Source organism: Argopecten irradians, chromosome 6, assembly GCF_041381155.1.
Source record: "Argopecten irradians isolate NY chromosome 6, Ai_NY, whole genome shotgun sequence".
In the NCBI taxonomy this organism is placed as follows: Eukaryota; Metazoa; Mollusca; class Bivalvia; order Pectinida; family Pectinidae; genus Argopecten; species Argopecten irradians.
This window is the reverse complement of record NC_091139.1, coordinates 44,492,092-44,516,974: the sequence shown is the minus strand read 5'-3', so window position 1 is coordinate 44,516,974 and position 24,883 is coordinate 44,492,092. Positions and strand designations below refer to the sequence as shown.

The 24,883-nt window shown below is 36.3% G+C and overlaps 1 protein-coding gene across 15 annotated transcripts in view; it reads left to right on the top strand.

The window, feature by feature from the left end:
- Nucleotides 1-257: 257 nt before the first annotated feature.
- LOC138326010 (microtubule-actin cross-linking factor 1-like) overlaps nt 258-24,883 on the top strand; it is a 217,162-nt gene continuing 192,536 nt past the window's right edge. For 6 of the 15 annotated variants that reach the window (XM_069272097.1, XM_069272092.1, XM_069272098.1 and 3 more), the window contains exons 1-3: nt 259-400; nt 11,486-11,662; nt 14,787-14,848. In XM_069272097.1, the coding sequence (XP_069128198.1) occupies nt 11,548-11,662; nt 14,787-14,848 (177 nt within the window). In that variant the 5' untranslated portion in view covers nt 259-400; nt 11,486-11,547. Of the gene's footprint in view, nt 401-11,026; nt 11,142-11,189; nt 11,300-11,485; nt 11,663-12,176; nt 12,759-14,786; nt 14,849-24,883 lie in introns of those variants that run through there. The other 9 variants (XM_069272102.1, XM_069272103.1, XM_069272101.1 and 6 more) reach the window with 6 other exon arrangements.

The window sequence follows — 24,883 nt, the reverse complement described above, 5'->3', positions numbered from 1 at the left end:
CAGATGTGTGTGTATTGATGTTATCAGATCGATGACATTTTACTTGGTGTTGAAAAGTTAAAAAAAAAAAAAACATTACAGTACAACTGCTCTGTTTCACCTATCGGTCGCAGGTCTCGTTCCAACGTTTGGCGTCACGTTCAGCTCGGAAGTCAACATTTCGAGATTATAAGATTTCTCGGTTTTTCCCCACAAGTGAACATCTCTTAGCTGAACCTGTACACGTGTGTAAATTGCAGGTGTGAGGACGCCTGGTTCATTGTAATCGCGCGCGTAGTATGTGGTATTTTTGTGGTATTGTGGATTGTGTTTTGGTAATAATAAGCTAAGAACGTTCCTATTGGAAAGACTTCCCATTATTCCTGGACGTCGGAAACAAAGCATAGCACAGGTACCACAGGTAGGTTGTACTACACAATAGCTTTAACACAACAGTAAACCTCAGTGTGTCAAAAACAATAAATCATGAAATGTGAATAACGTTGGTAATTACATCACTTTAACAGCTAATGCAGATGTGAACCTGGTTTGTAGACAGGTAGAGTAGTTATTGTACAGTTTTGCACATTGTCGGAAGATAAAATCGGGTCTTAGATAGGACAATACTGTTTTTACCTTACGCCATAAAACAAGGCGATTTCTTTAAATTTTAAGGCGCAGATGTCGAATGTTGTGTACCTAAACACAACGAGTAAAACAAAGGCAAGAATTGACTGTTTTGATAAAGAAACAAAGCCAAAAGAATCATGACTCATGCACGTCAACAAAACCTAGTCTAAAACGTTATTATGTATACTCTCTATAACGTCAATGTTGACATCGTTAATGGAAGTATTCTGGACGGGTAAATATATAGACACCTCGTCAGATATTGAAAACTTAAGACTTTCTCTAACGAACCGTGTATAAATCAATGGGGAGTCGACATATTCAACTTTATCGCAATGATGAATCCTGTGATGAATTCTTTTTCTTCTCAAATTCAATGTACTTTCACTTTCACTTTAAATGTAACATTTGGTTGATAAGTCAGACGATGGCTGCTCTCAGAACTCAATCTTATTTCTGTCGTTTGTTGCAAATGCACTTTTCTGGTTATGACTTTAAAGATAATATTTCTTATTTTCCCCTAAACTTTTTCACTGTAAGGGTAAATTTATCTATGTCACAGGTAAACCTCAGTGTGTCAAAAACAATAAATCATGAAATGTGAATAACGTTGGTAATTACATCACTTTAACAGCTAATGCAGATGTGAACCTGGTTTGTAGACAGGTAGAGTAGTTATTGTACAGTTTTGCACATTGTCGGAAGATAAAATCGGGTCTTAGATAGGACAATACTGTTTTTACCTTACGCCATAAAACAAGGCGATTTCTTTAAATTTTAAGGCGCAGATGTCGAATGTTGTGTACCTAAACACAACGAGTAAAACAAAGGCAAGAATTGACTGTTTTGATAAAGAAACAAAGCCAAAAGAATCATGACTCATGCACGTCAACAAAACCTAGTCTAAAACGTTATTATGTATACTCTCTATAGCGTCAATGTTGACATCGTTAATGGAAGTAAATGGGTAAATATATAGACACCTCGTCAGATATTGAAAACTTAAGACTTTCTCTAACGAACCGTGTATAAATCAATGGGGAGTCGACATATTCAACTTTATCGCAATGATGAATCCTGTGATGAATTCTTTTTCTTCTCAAATTCAATGTACTTTCACTTTCACTTTAAATGTAACATTTGGTTGATAAGTCAGACGATGGCTGCTCTCAGAACTCAATCTTATTTCTGTCGTTTGTTGCAAATGCACTTTTCTGGTTATGACTTTAAAGATAATATTTCTTATTTTTCCCTAAACTTTTTCACTGTAAGGGTAAATTTATCTATGTCACTTGATACGCTATACTCTTCTGGTAGGAAAGAACAAAGCAATTTGTCAACAGTTCGTCTAAATATCAATACAGTTCATGGTGTTAAAGTGTAAAAGTGTCCGACACCATATAAGACCAAAGTATGAAGAACGAATTTCTTCCCTTGTCAATTATAACTTATTGTTGTTAGCAATATTTCTTCTCGGAAGTAATTGTCTGAGACATCACGTTTTTGGGTGCCGTATTGATTTTCTTTGGTTTCATGTTAAACCCTCTGGCACAAACCTCAACTGGGAATAACCAAGCGCCCCCTTCACCCTCTCTACACTGCTCTATTAGCTTTGCTTCTTGGCAGCTTCCCACGAGCTTCCCTTGAGCTTCCCATGAGCTTCCCTTGCCTATGCCTCTCAAATCCTTTACCCAGAGCACAATCAACTCCATGGGAATGAAGTCCCTGCGCTGGTATGACCATATTACTATACCCAGTCCCAGTGTGGTATACACTACATTCCGGAAGCCACTTGCCGTTTGCTAAGGTTTACTCTCATCTCCCAGGTTGGTGCTTGGCTGAGAATGGTTTACTTTTCTCTCCATCTTTCACAAACTGTATGACCATGGGTGGGTTTCCGCTGTTTTGTTGATGGCCTCTTCTCTCGTTGCTATTCCTCAAATATATCAGCTAGAACCTGGTCGCAGTGTCACCAACGTATCTTCCCTGATGGAGAGCTACTCTGCTCGGTTATATAGCACTAACGTACACCTGTCGCCACACAATGAACATGCTGAATCTCCAATCGACACAATTGACTGGGAAAGGCAATCTATCATATACGGATCAGAGAACTTCCATGAGTCATCCCACGTGATCTTGCGTTCTGGAAGGTTCGAGCGAGTTCATTATCACCACAGGTCTAAATAAACTCTCTTCTCTTGTGCTGTTGTTGAGGCTATTATCTAACCACTATTACTAATCTTTGTCGTCTATCCTTGTCTTCTGCTTTGTTCCACTTGTGAAGATGATTGACTCCCAGTCCTCCTCCTCCTCTAACACAGATATTCGTCTCAATGTACTGAAGATCCAATGTGCTCCTAGCTTTGTTTATTGTGGTATATGTTTACCCACTGTCATATTAACTACTCCGACTTCCCGTACCGTGCTATCTCTGGAGACATCCAACGTCATGACCTGTCTATACTTTGATACTTTGAATTCATCTTCTTTAAAAGACATGACCACTGGAGGTAAGATGTCTTGCTGTATAGACCTACTGCTGTGTTTGAAGGGACGCCTAGCCATGAATACAGAGATACATCTCTCCAAAGATTCAACAACTGTTAGTGAAAGTTCATAGAGCATAAGAGACTTCGACAACCTTGGAAGAACATCATGCTGAAAGAACATGTATGTGAATTCCCTAGGTAATCATACGTGGTAATACAATCGTTCCCTTGGTCGACAACTTTTCCGCACATTCTTCCTGTCTGACAGAGTGTCATTGTACCATCTTCTGAGACATTTGTCATGATTGTCGACGATCATTGGAATCTCCACCCTCTGGACCCTATGGGTTTTGTCAAGCGCCCGTTCTTGGTGATAATGCTTCATTCTAGCCCAGATGACAAATTCATACAATGCAGATAGGATCGATGGTGTCCCAACACGTGTAGGTGATGTGATGGTCCAGTCATCCATGAACACTCTGCTTAACACCTGTGTTCTAATCTTCGGGCCTCTAGTCCCTCATAGCAGCTGTCATTGTGATGTAATCCTGTCATGCAGTGGTACCATAGTATAAACCTCAGTTACATACCATCAACAGGCATTTGTGGCAATGATGTGAAGGTTCACTACCTTCCTCCGGGATATTGTTAAAGCAGAACACCTCAGCTACATCTACCAATCACCTCATGAGTAGAGTTCAATGTGGAAAAGGCTGATAGACTCATCATTACACTCTATACGTCGAAGGATGAGAGAGTCAGACAAACAAACAGGTATTCATATCAGACCAGTGAAGAAGTGGTCGTCAAGCGGGGCTGTAGAGGACATAAATAGAGGAAGAGTATGACATGGCATATAGGGCTTTAGAAGAGATACCGTGTACAGAATGAGAGAAGAAAGCAATGGAGATGGCATGTCAAGGGAGATAACAGGCAACATATGTTGACTTGAAAGGCGTTCTGACGACATCCACCAGACTAACACTTCCGGAACGTCTGGGCTCGTATGCATAAAAATTCTTAGCTAAGATTTGACTTAAGCAGATTACTGCAACATTTGACATGTAAACCAATTTCTTAAAATGCCACTGAATTTCAGATGAGAGGTTTAATTCCAGAAAACTGTTAAAAATTTACCTTCATATTTTGATTATAAATACTTCAATATTAAATCAAACAATTAAGAAAATACTGAAGTATCTGCTAAGATTTTTTATGCATACGAGCCCTGCTCCTGAACTCCTCGTAAGTTTTCGTAAATATCTTGAGGAAGGTTTTGTCTCCCCTCGTTTAACGGATTTTCAGTTCGGACCATAGTTTTGTTATGATGCCGGGCTATTTTCTATGCGTGGTATAATACAGTCGTTTGTGCTTTATAATTGGAATTGTGTTACATCAAGACCCTGATGTATCCTAGTTTTGATACTGATCCAGAATTTATACATGTATTATGGTAACTTAATGTGTCAGACATTATCACATTCTGTCTCCTCTTTGCTCGCCATAATCATTTCGCCTGGCAGATCTAGCGGCACTATCCATAGTTAAATCAAGGTTAAAATGTAAGGTAGGGGTCGCTCTTACATATATAAATCTACATAATTCTACAGGTATAAAGTGTGTGAAGATCAGACAGGTCCTGTTACCCATCAAATACAGGTAAACATGGGTTTATATATACAGACCCGGGATTTAGGTAGGGTGCGTATCATACCTATCTTTTTGTCTAGGGTTATTTTCTGTAGATTTGTATGTGTCATTTTTGCGAGGGGGAGGGGGGGGGGGTACGTACGTATATTTACCGCTGTTAATTGTATGTGGAAGAATGTTGATGTTGCTTTAACTAAACGATAAATTAGCATTCTATATAAGGACAGTTCCAAAAACACTGACTGACTACATTCTAACACCGAACTACTTGTGTGTTTGTTTATATAACTACTGTTTTATCAGCAAACTTATATCCAGTTGTCAACTCATGTTCATATTTATCATTATACGTACTTGTATAGATATGAATACAACAAGGCCAATATATGTATTGTAGACTTGGTACTTTTTAAGAGGGGTTTTATTGCACGGTTTCCATAATATGGTCAGCGAGCGAATTCGGAAACGATATAGACCGCAATATTTTACTCTAGATAGACATTTCCGTGGTCAAATAGAGATTTTTAGTATACATTTGGTATAAGTCCCTCCCTGTGTAAAATTTCGCCCTTAATGTAACGATATTTGTATGTTTCTCTCGAATTGGTTTATTTGTTTCACAGTGTAATAAATCTTTAGAGAATGAGTCAGACATTTGAAGATCATTTTATTGCTATCTACCAATATACATTTTACTTCCACTTGATAGAAGGGAGCAGTAGAATTATAGTCTGAAATATCAAAGGTTCACTATACATATGTAGATGATAGGGTATAATTTGTATCAGACATCGCTGTCACCTAGTGTGGGAATTATATCATACTTTCAAACAGATCGCGACCGTCACATACTATACTAAATACAAACGATAACATTAGATTTGATATGTGTGTTTTTTTAACATCTAAGGTATACCATTTAGTTCGGTGAGTTAGTGATTTGTTTCTTGTTTGCTTTACTGCTAGTTTTGATTTATAATGATATATATAAGAACTCAGGAAAAAGCAAATACAATGACTTTAAAACGTGACTTAATCACAATGAGACTGAAGCATGCTACGGAAGCCTGTTAGGGTCACATTGAAAATTTGGTTTGATTAGTTTAACGTCCTATTAACAGCCAGGGTCATTTAAGGACGTGCCAGGTTTGTTGGTGGAGGAAAGCCGGAGTACCCGGAGAAAAACCACCGACCAAAGGCCAGTACCTGGCAACTGCCCCACATGGGATTCGAACTCGCGACCCAGAGGTGGAGGGCATGTGGTAATATGTCGGTACTTCTTAATCACTCGGCCACCGCGGCCCCACACATTGAAAAGAAAAGAAAAAAAAAGATATGTCGTTATAACGACTTAGTATGTCGTAATAACGATTTAGTTATGTCGTAATATTTACAGTTTGCACTGACATGGACTCAATAACCATGCTTTCTAGTATTATCATTATCAGTGTGTAATGTTAGCACAACAGGCGCGGCGATTCTATTGTTACGTGAATAGTCGATGTCGTAGCAACGTGGGATCATGACCCCACTTTTGGCGGGAACATATGAATGACTCGATTTAATGTTCAATCGAATTCGTTGACGATGACGGGAGAGAAAAAGATATGTGTATTTTGATAAAAAATATGCAACTGCCGCGGGAATTAATAATATTCAGTGTAAGTGTAAATTATTGGGATCATGGCTTTGCCGGGGTTACATAAAATTTACACGGGCTCAATTATCATTATACCTTCATAACCTCAACAAAATAAGCATCTATTCCTTAAATAACGACATAGTATCTCGTTATAACGACTTAGTATGTCGTAATAACGACTTACCTATGTCGTTATAACGACTTAGTATGTCGTAATAACGACATAGTATCTCGTAATAACTACATAGCTAAGTCGTTATTACGAAATACTAATAGATAAGTCGTTATTACGAGATTCTAAGTCGTTATAACGAGTTACTAAGTCGTTATTACGAATACATGTTTCTACTTCTATAATCAGAAACTTTATGTTTCTGATATATACATTTAATGTCCAAGTGAAAATTGTACAAACAATTCAATTGAAGTTATAAGTGCCGTATTTTTCATACCCACGAATCAAGATAAGCTTTTTATATGTTATTCATCACCAAAGTTAAAAAAACATTTTGAAAATTACAGTTCTTTCAATGCATTGGATTTGATTTTACAAGTACAAGTAAAAAATCATTATATGTACATCTATAGTGAAACGAAATGAGTACCTACGGTCAGACCATGGAGCCTAATTGTGTACTATTTCACAGTGTTATTAGTAATTGTAAAGTGATATTTGCAAGAATGTTTCCATCTAAACATACATTATAAGATATGAAAAAACCCAATTTTACAGTTTACTGTACATAATTTCTGTGATGTTACTAACGTTCATAAGGTATCTGAAGCCATTTGAATGATTTTAATGACTTAATTCATCAAAATTTATGGTTTTCAATAGATTAATGGAGAAAAAATAACATGTCCGCACATATAACTTCAACAAACACAACTAACGTTTGAAAATGGACCCCCGTTGAAAACTGACCTCGGGTCATTTTTCAATGTTGATAAATGACCCCGAAAACCGTTGAAAACTGAACTTTAAGCGCACTTTTTACACCGACCCGTTGAAAATAGACTCCGTTGAAAAGTGACCCCATAAGAACTCGTTTTTACACAACAACACAACACGACACCACAACACCACGAAACCACACAGCATCACACAGCATAGCAACACACCAACAACACAACAACACAACACGACACCACAACACCACGAAATCACACAGCATCACACAGCACAGCAACACACCAACAACACAACAACACAACACGACACCACAACACCACGAAACCACACAGCATCACACAGCACATCAACACACCAACAACATTACACAACACCACACAACAAAACACATCACACAACAAAACACAACAAAATAACACAACATCACACAACACAACAACGTTCACACTAAACACAACATCAAACAACACACAACAACACCACAACACACAAACACGCAACAACAATACAACAACATCCAACAACAACACAATAACACTCAACAACACAACACAACATCACATAACACAACTCAAGAACACATTACATAAAACACGCAACAACAACACAACACCACCTAACAACAACACACAACAACACAACACCCCTCGCAACACAACATAACATCAAAACATCACACAACAACACATAACACAACACAACCACAACACACAACCACGCAACAACAAAACAACAACACCAAAAAACAACAAAACACAATAATATACAACAACACAACACACGACAACATCACACAACATAACACAACACAAAATCACACAGCAAAACATCACACATCACACAACACAACAACACAAAACACAACCACACCTGAACACACAACACAACAACAATACAACATCACCTAACAACAACAACACAACACCCGACAACAACACAACATAACACAACATAAAGCAACAACACATCACAAAAACATCACACAACAACACATTACACAAACACAGAACAACAACACAACACACAACAACACAACACAACACAAAACACAGCCACACAGCATACAACAACACACAACACACCAATAACATTACACAACCACACATAACAACACAACACAACACACAACAACACAACACAACACACCACATCACACAACATAACAACACCACATCACACAACATCACAACAACAACACACAACAAACAACACAATAACACACAACCACAAAACACCACAACAACACAACACAACCATACGCAGAACACAACATAACTGATCCATACGCAGATGTGTAATACATGTATTTTTGTATTTGCAGGGAATACCTGACAAACGTAAAATCGTCAAAAATATAATAATAAAAAAATCATTAAGAAACAATATCACATAATTATAGTTTTGTAACACTATCCACTGGTACTCGGAAGTGAACACCACATAGTACAAACTTTTCAAAAGACCATCCGTTGATAGTTTGCCAAGGTCATTTTTCAACGGTCATTTTTCAACAGACCTGCCGTTGATAATTGACCCTAGACACTGTCAATTGTCAACGGCATGTTCAATTTTCAACGGCATTCGGGGTCCGTTTTCAACGTTGGAAACTGACCCGAGGTCAACTTTCAACGGAGGAGATAACCAGTTATCACCTGCTGAAGAAGCTGACACGTGTACAGGCTAGTCGACTGGTATGTCGGTTAAGGTATAAATCAGACAATCAAATTACTCCAAGAATCCGAGAAAAACTTCATAAATGTATCGTAATCAATAATATTCAAAATCCTACACCGAATAAGTTTTTTTCTTAATGAGAAGATTTAACGAAAGTGGACAATTTAAAGGTCGTGATTTTTTTAATATACATGTACACTGGGTAAAAATGAGTTATGCAGTGCATTAAAAACGAAATTTCAAGATTAATAGAAAAGTTTGATGAATGTAGATAAAGTGTTTCAGAAAATATTTATAGTAGTGCGTCATTAAAAACTTAAAAATGCTGATTAGGCATTACCCAGGGTGATGTATTATCTCTAAGCTTATTGTGACCGACTTTCATAAATTATTCACAGAATTAGTGTATAGGAGTTTATACGTTGTCCCGGGTACCTCGACCTTGGCAAGTTAAAAGGTCATTTATACATGTATTTTATTGAGACCGATTTCTTTATCTACGCGGCTAGGTCCGGATACAGGTAAGGAACAGTATATACAGAACTTTATTTTAATTCCCAATGCGTTAATTTTTATTTTCTCATTCCCCCAGAAATCTGTAAGAACCATCATGTTTGCTGTAACCAGACACAGTATACTATCTAAATCTCTGCTGTAACACTTTAATTTCTTGTCCTGCTCCGTCTCGATCTTGGTATTTGAGACATGTGTAAAATATGACTTGTTGTTGTTTCTCTGTATAACTCAGATAAGAAGTTATTTGCACATGGCAGTCAACAAAATCTTAAACATGTTTTATCAACAACCAAGTTATCATGAGCCAACAGGAAAATAGTTATCAGGATAGCAGTACAGCGAACGTCGCAAGAGTTACCTCTCTTAGTCTCTATGTGATGCTACACGGAAATTACAGATTTTTCTCTATCAATTAGAGCAGACGAATTAGTTACAAAAGTTACTTACTTTGCACCATTACCGCCAATGTTAAAAATAATTAATCCCGTCCGGCCGAAAAAAAGTCCATGGCACTGTGCCATACATGGAATGTTGTACTTAATGGCATCCACCAAAAGCAAAACAAATTATTTTATATTATTTTTAATGTAATGATATATAGATTTACGTGATTACTGTTCAAATGACGAGCACCGCTTATGCTCTGTCGGCGATGGAGCATCTTAAGTTAATGGGTGCTATCAGATCAGAATCTCAGGTTCAATATAAAGATTATATTCTGATAACGTAAAAACATAAATAAGACTATATATATACACACGTTTCTGACAGACGAGGAAGATGCTTTTCGTCAATTGCCTCTACGGCGAAGTATTAAGCGATTTCAAAGAGTCATTTTATGTTGTATATATTTTCTGAAGTATTCATTCTAAGTATGTTGTGGTACTGACTTTTGGCTATATGTCCATGTATACTTTGAAGTTGTTACCTCCCAGTGGCCACAGATTAATACATTTTCGAGCGTTGACTCTAAAGCTTTATTTATCAACATCACAACGTATATACGCTGAAGGTATGAGTGTACCGTCATGATTTGTCATATTCTTTGTTGTATAACCATAGATTTTTCTTATATTTAAGTTTTATCATCAAGGATTTATAAACCTTAGATACATCCATAGTATGTTCAGTCAATATGGTGAATGGGGAGAACTATATTTGTAACAGTAGGCAAAACACGATAAGTAGAAATCATTGTACATGACTGATTCACTAGCAAGGCGTTATATACACCTATGTGAAATCAGAGTGTTGTTTATAGAAAAATGAAGTAAAATGCGTGTGGGTGTTCAATGGAAAGCGCGCGGTTCACGTTTTTCTACATCAGTGAATAAGAAGAAGGAAATTGCATTGTTTAGCTTCTTCTGTACTAATTAAAAGCACGTGCTAGTCGTAAATGTGAATGACAATAAACACAACATACGTCAGCCTGCTGCAGCGGCTGAAGGAAAATCCAATGGGCGAATGCGATACATCTCTTCACTGCAATACACACACACGGGCTGTTCCAGTAGCTTTATTTACTCCATCATTTTATGAATCATAACTCGTGAATACGGACAAGATGCCAGGCGATTTTAATCTTATCGACTGTATTGTGTGTAGCCGATAGATTAAATGGACTCGGCGCAGAGCCCCGGTACAGGTAATGTGCATGTATTATGTAAAGTAGATCGTCTCCGTCTTGACCCCGAGGGAATGACATCAGAGTATTACTAAGCCATATTTTGTAATGACTGGTGAAGCGGCCATTTTCCTGCAGACATACTACTTTTATTTTGACGATATGGGGGATATAATCGTGTAAGCAGAGGACTGGGCGGTATCGATGCCCTCACAAAACCTTACTGTATACATAAGTGGATTTACAAAATTATTAATGTAGGCTGGATATGACAATATGTGAAAATGCCCATGTCTGCCCGCACGCGCGACCTCAATCTCGCACCTGCCTTGACCTAATCAATTTCTATGTTTATTTTTGGACAGTTAGGAATACGAGATTCGATGGATGGATATCTTCGGGGACAGTGATGTGACGACTGAGTAGAATGGAAACGAACCTGTCGGATTATTATTACCGGGAATATGGTACCGGCGACAAGGAACTGCCATTTTCCTTGCTTCAGCTCGACCCGCCGGACCGGGCAGTGCTGAAAATAGCAGGTATGTTTTAATTCAGTTTATAAAATCTGATCCCAGTAGCCGGTTATCTTATCTCTCTAAACACGATATGTATGTGTTCGTATGTACAGACGAATATCATATTCCACCATTACACTGTTTCTAAATATAGCTACTCTAACGTGACCTTAGATTCCACGTGTTGGTGTCAATCAATTTTTACCGGTAATGTAAATACGTAAAGGTGTTTTCGTCGTGTAAACACTTGTGAAGTTGGTCTTTGTTTGCGTTGTCATGTTATGATATTGATGGCACGACTATACATACCATAAATCTACATTTACTACCGGGGGTACACTCCGACTAGACAAAGTGAAAGCGCTCGTTAAAACGTAGGACATGTTACTTACTTACTGTGTACAGTTTCGGGACCTCCACTAGGCCGAATTGTTACTAAATTTAGCCACATTGATACGTCATCAAAGTGTGTAGGTCCCCTACCACGGCGGGAGTACACTCTAGCAGCTAGTTATTGGCCATGCAATGATGTCACGGTTGAATGATTGTACAGGTACAATTGTCACCTGTGTACAGAGCATGAGTATTTTGCGTAGTGAAACATTAGGCACATACCAGAGGTGAGCGTTTCCCTCTAAGGCTGGGCAGGCAAAGTCTCTGTACCCAGTTGTGTGTATTAAAGTGGACGACATTTGTTTGCACTGTGGGATTTAATACATGAGTCAGTGTTGGTGGGCTACTTGAGAAGAAAAAATGTCGCTGTGAAAATTTGGATAAGGTGGACAGATCTGGTTTTTGTTGCACTTTCGAGATTCGTGTTATCTGTGTATCAGATATGTGACGTACCTGTGGATTTCTCACCTGGGAATTAAATCGGTGTTGATTAGAGTTATATGATCTTGTTGCATAATTGGGATAATACAGATAAAATTCCAGTGACAGAAATATCAGGTGTCCAGAGAGCTTAGATAATGCAGTTATTATATTCATTATCGTAAAATTGTGTAAATCTTATAAATTGTGAAAATGTGGGGTAGTACATCGCAATATGACCCTGCGGAGGTCCCCCCATCCCCGCGGGCCATGATGCAGTACGAGGAAAATCGGAGAAAAGAATCGGGTAGGTATAAAAAAATGTACGGTGATTATTCTGTCAACAGGCTGTATTTAACCCCACTTGACCTTTATAGGTCGGTAGCATGCGATTTTAAATAAGCAAGTAGTGAGATTTGTAAGTATACACACCTCCCGATCACAAATACACTGTTGTGTGTGTTATGATCTCCCACTATTGTACACATGTAATATCGTGTAAATATTTTTGTATATGGGTTAATGCGGTATTTGCTGGATGTTTATACATTAGCTATGGAATATGATCGGGGTCAATTATGAATGGTATTTGTTAGAGTACATAATCTGTACTGTAATGATAATTACTTGGTGGAGCACACATTAACAATGTTAAAAATATGTACAAAATGGTTTTACAAATGATTACAATGTTAAAAAATGTACAACTGTTACTACAAATAATTACAATGTTAAAAAATGTACAACTGTTACTACAAATAATTACTATGTTAAAAAATACAAATGTTACTACAAATCATTACAATGTTAAAAAAATGTACAAATGTTACTACAAACAATTACAATGTAAAAAAAATGTACAAATGTTACTACAAACAATTACAATGTTAAAAATGTATAACTGTTACTACAAATGATTACAATGTTAAAAAATGTACAAATGTTACTACAAATGATTACAATGTTAAAAAATGTACAAATGTTACTAAAAATGATTACAATGTTAAAAAATGTACAAATGTTACTACAAATGATTGCAATGTTAAAAAATGTACAAATGTTAATGTTACTACAAAAGCAAATGAACAAGAACAATGTTGTGAAATTTACAAAATATATATGTCACTACAAAATTACAAATTTGCAATGTTAAAAAAGGTACAAAATGTCATTATGCACATGAAATAGACACTAAGTGGTTAGGTGGTCCATGGGTATATTAGGTTGGGCCCAGTCTCATCAACATTATGTAAAATTGTCCAAATAGAAAAGCTAATGTTTAAAAATTAAAGAATTAAAGCTTAATTCCTTTTAAAACTTATCAGATTTTCTTATAACTTCTGTAGTGCTTTCATATTTCATATGGACAAGTTTCAACTACGATATTTCTTAACAAGTTAACATTAACATTATAAGATATTTTACTGGAGGGGACAAACGTTTTTGGGATTCTTTTTATTTTCATAGAATAGAGTTACTCTTTGTTTTCACACTTTGTTCTAGGGTGTTAAATTAATTCAGATTTTGTTTTGAGAATTAATTCTTAATTAACATATGAATCACCTGTTTATATAAAATCTGGATAATTATATGCAGACTTTTGCTGTGTAAATATGACAGTTTGATGTATGGTGTCATTGCTTACATTGCCATAAATCCCTGGGGCTGGAATTTTTTTGAAAATTAAATATTTAAATGTGGAATGTGAAGAACCAGAACAAATGTCTTCTGGCTTTTAACCACCTGTAGCAGAAAACAAAAATGATAAAGACATTTGAAATTGTATCTCATTTACTTTAGCTTCCACTAATCATATCTTGTATTAGCTGCCCAGTTTACCTTGTCAGGTACACAAGTTTTGTCCCTAGTATTTGGTGGGGTGTGCTGTTCTTTGTCTTTGATTAGACAGTGATACAACACTATAAAATGGACAACTGTCACAAGGAGACACAACACATAATAAAAATAATTATTAAGGTACTCTGATAGTTTTGGAGAAACTTTACTTCAAAATAATATTATTTTGAAACTAAACATAGATATAATATTCATATATTTTTGTTAAATTTCAGTTTCCATGATATCTCTCAGATGATCATATTGGAAATAGATATAAATCTCAATTTAGCAGATATTTTGTGGATCACATGTTGTCTATCAAACTAGGTCTACTTTGCTAACACTACCTTCAAAGCTTGTTTACCACAGGGTGGAATAGATATATAATATACCTATACCTACTCAGTGATTTATGTAGTGTGTTATTGGTAAATTTAATGTAATTATAAATCTGTAATGGAATCTTGTCTAATTTTACCGTTTTTCCTGTTCACAGATGAAAGGGATGCCGTTCAAAAGAAAACATTCACGAAATGGATTAATAAACACTTGTTGAAGGTAAGGATAAATTTATTGCTGTAATTTCAGTGTGTGTGTCTGTCGTCACATGTACATATCAGAGACGAACATCACTATGTTTTAGTTTCATCTCTTGTAAGATATATATATATCTATACATGGAATTCATATCTATATCATTATGAAGCACATTCTGTTTTGTAAGGTGTCTACACTCTTGCTGTAGTTGTGTTTCATTCAATCTTTTTATCTCGACTTTGTTGTACACCAGGCTGCATAGGTTATATGCAGGGCCATCAACTTTGAAGTCTATTTTCATCGAGGTCCTTTTTATAAATGTGATATCGACAGATAGGTTTTACTTATTCTGTGTCCTTCTTAACTTTGGCCACCTTCCAAGTCGTCCTCATATCAATTTTACACATGATGAGAAAATATAAAATTATTATGTATCGTTTATCAGATCTAAACATTTTCAAAACTATGCATGTCATAAAATACGTGTAGTTATGTGGCTTTAGAAATTGTTACACGCCAACGATCATTTTATAAGCTGGTACATCGTCGCTCTGGTCTCTAGTGGAAGATAACTCAAAACTTTACTTACACATGACATCATGTAAAGGGTTGATTACAATGGTGGATTATATGATTGTAGTTTAATTACTGACAGAACAAAATTGTTGGGAAAAATAAAAGAGATGAGTTGATGTTTGGAAATTTGAAAGTGAATCTGTCCCAGAAAATACAGCTTTGCATAATAATTGACAATTTTAAAGTAATTTACGCTGACTAGCAATAAAAGTACAATAAACATGTAAACTGATCTACTGGTATTTCAGATAGGAAGTACCTGGTATGTTTCATTCAATACTAAATGAAGTAAAAGAAGTCTTGAGATTTGGAACGAATTAGAAAAATGCCATGAAAGTGTTTCCGAAATACACTGTATGATCTTAAAGTGCTCATGATCCTGATTTGACAGTTATAAATCTTATTATATATTAATCTAATTAATTTACACTAAAATGATTTGGTAACTAATAGTCTTTCAGGGAAAATGCTACACACCATTTCATAGTAGGGATGAGAAAAAGCTGGTATGCACAATAACACAGTTAAGCAGATTACATTGCCTTGGTTCAATTTTGTCTAAAGTGTTGCTATCCTAATTTGTTGATGACATAGGAGCATTGCTTCATTAAAGGGTCGTCACATAGGTAAACATTGAAATAAGACAGAGAACTCTAAATCTTTTTATCTTTTTAATGAGATTTCATTTTCTGCCAGGATCGTTTGATGTGAGAGATGCTTAATTAGTTAATTAGCACAGTCTGACCTTGATTTGTGTCGGCGATGGTGATTCAGAAACATTCCAGAGAGTTTACTAGGCAAAGCAATTAGCAAATCTATGAACTATTTAAAACGCTTTGATTTAAATTCAAAGTAGTTTACATTGCATATCATTAATGTTATTGCAGAGTGATGAAGTGAAGTTTAAAAAGAACTTTTGAGTAATGCTGTCAAAAACAAATTGTTATATACAGATGTCGGGATGGTGATGTAGCATTTAATGGGCAGGGATGATGGACTCCTGTAAAGATTCTATTTGTTTTAGAGCTATCCTGCAGAATATTCCCATGGACATTGTCATACATTTGATACACATCCCAACTGTAGGTTTGTCTGTTGTATGGTCGTGTAGTATGGTTCACATCAGCGATTGGTTTGACATCAGCGATTGGTTTGGTTGTGGAGTTATTGTAGAATTCTTTGATTTTAATGTTCTGTAGGTATGAATGCCTCAGATCTATAGGTACATATTAAGCCACATAAAGTCTGTCATGGCCTTGGGTTAAGGCTGGACCAGAAAAGGACTGGGCAGTACCGCTCTGTCATCAAACTGGCCTATCATTTGTCACCCATCCCCACCAGAAGCTAGGATAGCCTTGCAGGTGTGCACCATGAAAGATGTTCATTATTTATAACATACCTGGAGAGGTATAGGATAGGCCTTTTACTTAGCTGAAGATGTAAACACAGTGTCCACTGTTGTATTTGTCGCCATGGTTATATTATGTCAGAAAGACATTTATAGCCAGGAGGCTAACTTGCAGAAAATTTTACCATTAGCAGTTCTGTTTTTTGGGAGATATTTTAGTATAATATAAAGCATTCATACTTAGGTCAAGGGCAACTGCAATACAAGTTACAAGAATCTTTAGTTAACATCTTATTCTACTATTAGGAAACACTATCCTTACAGTATTTACAATTAAGTAATAGCAGAAATTAAACACAAAATATTACAGTTTAAGTTTAGGAGTTCAACGTACCTGTCCGAATATAACATCAGAAACATGCATTTATATATATACATATCAAGCACTTATGTAATAATTTGGCAGAAATATGCTTCAATTTCTGAAGAAAAAGCATGAAATTCCTGCTACAAATATCCCAAATAGTTCAGGTGAAATAATAGTAGCGTTGAATAAACATTTTCTGGTATGTGAGGGAGGGATCTAATGGTGCCTATATCACTATAGATAGATCTGTCAAACTGTTGTAATACACATTTCAGAGTTGTCAGATTTCGATGGATGGTACATAAAATGATATGTACATTTCACTGTTGGAGTAGAACCATATGTTTACTTTTACTTGCTCAATGTGTGGTACATACCAGTATTTCATCAGGGGCTTGTTTATATATCAAACAAGTGTACAAAAAATTATGTGGCAAAAACTAAATTGTTTGATTAACATAAAATGTTGAATAGTGTGATAACATTGCTACACATTATTGTACAACAGCTGCTATGTTGTTAAGTTGTATGTGTTGTAGATTTAACTACAAGGCCTTCCATAAATCATACCCTGGCATACTGTATTAAATTTAGAGAAAAACGCTTATAAAGCACTTTTTCTGTAAGCAAATTATGAAATTGCATGTGTCGGGAAAAGTTGTGAGTAAGTACTGTACATAAGGCCAAAATTTTGTTCTGAGTACATGCAGCAATGGGACCATGTAGTTAGAAATTCCATTGATCGAGAAATTAGTTTTTTTAGGTCATCTGACCCGAAGGGCTTCCAAGTTTGTTCAAGTAAATGACCTTGACCTTCATTTAATGTCACAGGTGTCAATTAAGTTAAAATCTCTTAAACGACTTTTTGTAAATAACTAAGAGGCCTAAAGACTGTATATTGGACTTGGGGATCAAGGGACCTTCATTTATGGTCTAATTCATCAAACATATCAGAACCTGAACTTCTTCTATTAAAGAGTTCTTTTGTATTGCCTTAATTGTTTGCTACTACTATATTTTTTGAGGTGTTGCTTTATGCCAATTATCAGATCACGACTCAGATGACCGTTAAGGCCTATGGGCCTCTTGTTTTTGTCTAAAATATGTTACATTATTAAGTAATTAGGAGCTTTGTTTATTATAAAATTTTCAAATCTTGGGGACATCCGGTTTATTCATCTTTCATTTGAACCAGAACGGAATGGCATACTTTTCTAAGCCAAGAAAATTTGCAATTTCCTTTTTGCACCAAAGAAAAAAAAAATGTCTGAAAAATATGCTAATGTTTAGTGCAATGCTACTGCTCTCAAATACAAACGATCACACTTGATGACTCCTAATTATCAGGCAATCAGAGTCTAGCCTTGACAACAAAGTTTAATACAAACGATCACACTTCATGACTCCTAATTATCAGGCAATCAGAGTCTAGCCTTGACAACAAAGTTTAATACAAACGATCACACTTGATGACTCCTAATTATCAGGCAATCAGAGTCTAGCCTTGACAACAAAGTTTAATACAAACGATCACACTTGATGACTCCTAATTATCAGGCAATCAGAGTCTAGCCTTGACAACAAAGTTTAATACAAACGATCACACTTATGACTTGACAACAAGTTTACTAATTCCATATCAGGCAATCAGAGTCTAGCCTTGACAACAAAGTTTAATACAAACGATCACACTTGATGACTCCTAATTATCAGGCAATCAGAGTCTAGCCTTGACAACAAAGTTTAATACAAACGATCACACTTCATGACTCCTAATTATCAGGCAATCAGAGTCTAGCCTTGACAACAAAGTTTAAAACAAACGATCACACTTCATGACTCCTAATTATCAGGCAATCAGAGTCTAGCCTTGACAACAAAGTTTAATACAAACGATCACACTTCATGACTCCTAATTATCAGGCAATCAGAGTCTAGCCTTGACAACAAAGTTTAATACAAACGATCACACTTCATGACTCCTAATTATCAGGCAATCAGAGTCTAGCCTTGACAACAAAGTTTAATACAAACGATCACACTTGATGACTCCTAATTATCAGGCAATCAGAGTCTAGCCTTGACAACAAAGTTTAATACAAACGATCACACTTGATGACTCCTAATTATCAGGCAATCAGAGTCTAGCCTTGACAACAAAGTTTAATACAAACGATCACACTTATGACTCCTAATTATCAGGCAATCAGAGTCTAGCCTTGACAACAAAGTTTAATACAAACGATCACACTTCATGACTCCTAATTATCAGGCAATCAGAGTCTAGCCTTGACAACAAAGTTTAATACAAACGATCACACTTCATGACTCCTAATTATCAGGCAATCAGAGTCTAGCCTTGACAACAAAGTTTAATACAAACGATCACACTTGATGACTCCTAATTATCAGGCAATCAGAGTCTAGCCTTGACAACAAAGTTTAATACAAACGATCACACTTCATGACTCCTAATTATCAGGCAATCAGAGTCTAGCCTTGACAACAAAGTTTAATACAAACGATCACACTTGATGACTCCTAATTATCAGGCAATCAGAGTCTAGCCTTGACAACAAAGTTTAATACAAACGATCACACTTCATGACTCCTAATTATCAGGCAATCAGAGTCTAGCCTTGACAACAAAGTTTAATACAAACGATCACACTTGATGACTCCTAATTATCAGGCAATCAGAGTCTAGCCTTGACAACAAAGTTTAATACAAACGATCACACTTCATGACTCCTAATTATCAGGCAATCAGAGTCTAGCCTTGACAACAAAGTTTAATACAAACGATCACACTTCATGACTCCTAATTATCAGGCAATCAGAGTCTAGCCTTGACAACAAAGTTTAATACAAACGATCACACTTGATGACTCCTAATTATCAGGCAATCAGAGTCTAGCCTTGACAACAAAGTTTAATACAAACGATCACACTTCATGACTCCTAATTATCAGGCAATCAGAGTCTAGCCTTGACAACAAAGTTTAATACAAACGATCACACTTCATGACTCCTAATTATCAGGCAATCAGAGTCTAGCCTTGACAACAAAGTTTAATACAAACGATCACACTTGATGACTCCTAATTATCAGGCAATCAGAGTCTAGCCTTGACAACAAAGTTTAATACAAACGATCACACTTGATGACTCCTAATTATCAGGCAATCAGAGTCTAGCCTTGACAACAAAGTTTAATACAAACGATCACACTTCATGACTCCTAATTATCAGGCAATCAGAGTCTAGCCTTGACAACAAAGTTTAATACAAACGATCACACTTCATGACTCCTAATTATCAGGCAATCAGAGTCTAGCCTTGACAACAAAGTTTAATACAAACGATCACACTTGATGACTCCTAATTATCAGGCAATCAGAGTCTAGCCTTGACAACAAAGTTTAATACAAACGATCACACTTGATGACTCCTAATTATCAGGCAATCAGAGTCTAGCCTTGACAACAAAGTTTAATACAAACGATCACACTTGATGACTCCTAATTATCAGGCAATCAGAGTCTAGCCTTGACAACAAAGTTTAATACAAACGATCACACTTCATGACTCCTAATTATCAGGCAATCAGAGTCTAGCCTTGACAACAAAGTTTAATACAAACGATCACACTTGATGACTCCTAATTATCAGGCAATCAGAGTCTAGCCTTGACAACAAAGTTTAATACAAACGATCACACTTCATGACTCCTAATTATCAGGCAATCAGAGTCTAGCCTTGACAACAAAGTTTAATACAAACGATCACACTTGATGACTCCTAATTATCAGGCAATCAGAGTCTAGCCTTGACAACAAAGTTTAATACAAACGATCACACTTCATGACTCCTAATTATCAGGCAATCAGAGTCTAGCCTTGACAACAAAGTTTAATACAAACGATCACACTTGATGACTCCTAATTATCAGGCAATCAGAGTCTAGCCTTGACAACAAAGTTTAATACAAACGATCACACTTCATGACTCCTAATTATCAGGCAATCAGAGTCTTGACAACAAAGTTTAATACAAACGATCACACTTGATGACTCCTAATTATCAGGCAATCAGAGTCTAGCCTTGACAACAAAGTTTAATACAAACGATCACACTTCATGACTCCTAATTATCAGGCAATCAGAGTCTAGCCTTGACAACAAAGTTTAATACAAACGATCACACTTGATGACTCCTAATTATCAGGCAATCAGAGTCTAGCCTTGACAACAAAGTTTAATACAAACGATCACACTTGATGACTCCTAATTATCAGGCAATCAGAGTCTAGCCTTGACAACAAAGTTTAATACAAACGATCACACTTGATGACTCCTAATTATCAGGCAATCAGAGTCTAGCCTTGACAACAAAGTTTAATACAAACGATCACACTTCATGACTCCTAATTATCAGGCAATCAGAGTCTAGCCTTGACAACAAAGTTTAATACAAACGATCACACTATGATCCTAATTACAGCAATCAGATCTAGCCTTGACAACAAAGTTTAATACAAACGATCACACTTGATGACTCCTAATTATCAGGCAATCAGAGTCTAGCCTTGACAACAAAGTTTAATACAAACGATCACACTTCATGACTCCTAATTATCAGGCAATCAGAGTCTAGCCTTGACAACAAAGTTTAATACAAACGATCACACTTGATGACTCCTAATTATCAGGCAATCAGAGTCTAGCCTTGACAACAAAGTTTAATACAAACGATCACACTTGATGACTCCTAATTATCAGGCAATCAGAGTCTAGCCTTGACAACAAAGTTTAATACAAACGATCACACTTGATGACTCCTAATTATCAGGCAATCAGAGTCTAGCCTTGACAACAAAGTTTAATACAAACGATCACACTTCATGACTCCTAATTATCAGGCAATCAGAGTCTAGCCTTGACAACAAAGTTTAATACAAACGATCACACTTGATGACTCCTAATTATCAGGCAATCAGAGTCTAGCCTTGACAACAAAGTTTAATACAAACGATCACACTTGATGACTCCTAATTATCAGGCAATCAGAGTCTAGCCTTGACAACAAAGTTTAATACAAACGATCACACTTGATGACTCCTAATTATCAGGCAATCAGAGTCTAGCCTTGACAACAAAGTTTAATACAAACGATCACACTTCATGACTCCTAATTATCAGGCAATCAGAGTCTAGCCTTGACAACAAAGTTTAATACAAACGATCACACTTGATGACTCCTAATTATCAGGCAATCAGAGTCTAGCCTTGACAACAAAGTTTAATACAAACGATCACACTTGATGACTCCTAATTATCAGGCAATCAGAGTCTAGCCTTGACAACAAAGTTTAATACAAACGATCACACTTCATGACTCCTAATTATCAGGCAATCAGAGTCTAGCCTTGACAACAAAGTTTAATACAAACGATCACACTTGATGACTCCTAATTATCAGGCAATCAGAGTCTAGCCTTGACAACAAAGTTTAATACAAACGATCACACTTGATGACTCCTAATTATCAGGCAATCAGAGTCTAGCCTTGACAACAAAGTTTAATACAAACGATCACACTTGATGACTCCTAATTATCAGGCAATCAGAGTCTAGCCTTGACAACAAAGTTTAATACAAACGATCACACTTGATGACTCCTAATTATCAGGCAATCAGAGTCTAGCCTTGACAACAAAGTTTAATACAAACGATCACACTTGATGACTCCTAATTATCAGGCAATCAGAGTCTAGCCTTGACAACAAAGTTTAATACAAACGATCACACTTCATGACTCCTAATTATCAGGCAATCAGAGTCTAGCCTTGACAACAAAGTTTAATACAAACGATCACACTTCATGACTCCTAATTATCAGGCAATCAGAGTCTAGCCTTGACAACAAAGTTTAATACAAACGATCACACTTGATGACTCCTAATTATCAGGCAATCAGAGTCTAGCCTTGACAACAAAGTTTAATACAAACGATCACACTTGATGACTCCTAATTATCAGGCAATCAGAGTCTAGCCTTGACAACAAAGTTTAATACAAACGATCACACTTCATGACTCCTAATTATCAGGCAATCAGAGTCTAGCCTTGACAACAAAGTTTAATACAAACGATCACACTTGATGACTCCTAATTATCAGGCAATCAGAGTCTAGCCTTGACAACAAAGTTTAATACAAACGATCACACTTCATGACTCCTAATTATCAGGCAATCAGAGTCTAGCCTTGACAACAAAGTTTAATACAAACGATCACACTTCATGACTCCTAATTATCAGGCAATCAGAGTCTAGCCTTGACAACAAAGTTTAATACAAACGATCACACTTCATGACTCCTAATTATCAGGCAATCAGAGTCTAGCCTTGACAACAAAGTTTAATACAAACGATCACACTTGATGACTCCTAATTATCAGGCAATCAGAGTCTAGCCTTGACAACAAAGTTTAATACAAACGATCACACTTGATGACTCCTAATTATCAGGCAATCAGAGTCTAGCCTTGACAACAAAGTTTAATACAAACGATCACACTTGATGACTCCTAATTATCAGGCAATCAGAGTCTAGCCTTGACAACAAAGTTTAATACAAACGATCACACTTCATGACTCCTAATTATCAGGCAATCAGAGTCTAGCCTTGACAACAAAGTTTAATACAAACGATCACACTTCATGACTCCTCAGGCAATCAGAGTCTAGCCTTGACAACAAAGTTTAATACAAACGATCACACTTGATGACTCCTAATTATCAGGCAATCAGAGTCTAGCCTTGACAACAAAGTTTAATACAAACGATCACACTTGATGACTCCTAATTATCAGGCAATCAGAGTCTAGCCTTGACAACAAAGTTTAATACAAACGATCACACTGATGACTCCTAATTATCAGGCAATCAGAGTCTAGCCTTGACAACAAAGTTTAATACAAACGATCACACTTCATGACTCCTAATTATCAGGCAATCAGAGTCTAGCCTTGACAACAAAGTTTAATACAAACGATCACACTTCATGACTCCTAATTATCAGGCAATCAGAGTCTAGCCTTGACAACAAAGTTTAATACAAACGATCACACTTCATGACTCCTAATTATCAGGCAATCAGAGTCTAGCCTTGACAACAAAGTTTAATACAAACGATCACACTTGATGACTCCTAATTATCAGGCAATCAGAGTCTAGCCTTGACAACAAAGTTTAATACAAACGATCACACTTCATGACTCCTAATTATCAGGCAATCAGAGTCTAGCCTTGACAACAAAGTTTAATACAAACGATCACACTTATGACTCCTAATTATCAGGCATGACTAGCCTTGACTAAATACAAACGATCACACTTGATGACTCCTAATTATCAGGCAATCAGAGTCTAGCCTTGACAACAAAGTTTAATACAAACGATCACACTTCATGACTCCTAATTATCAGGCAATCAGAGTCTAGCCTTGACAACAAAGTTTAATACAAACGATCACACTTGATGACTCCTAATTATCAGGCAATCAGAGTCTAGCCTTGACAACAAAGTTTAATACAAACGATCACACTTCATGACTCCTAATTATCAGGCAATCAGAGTCTAGCCTTGACAACAAAGTTTAATACAAACGATCACACTTCATGACTCCTAATTATCAGGCAATCAGAGTCTAGCCTTGACAACAAAGTTTAATACAAACGATCACACTTGATGACTCCTAATT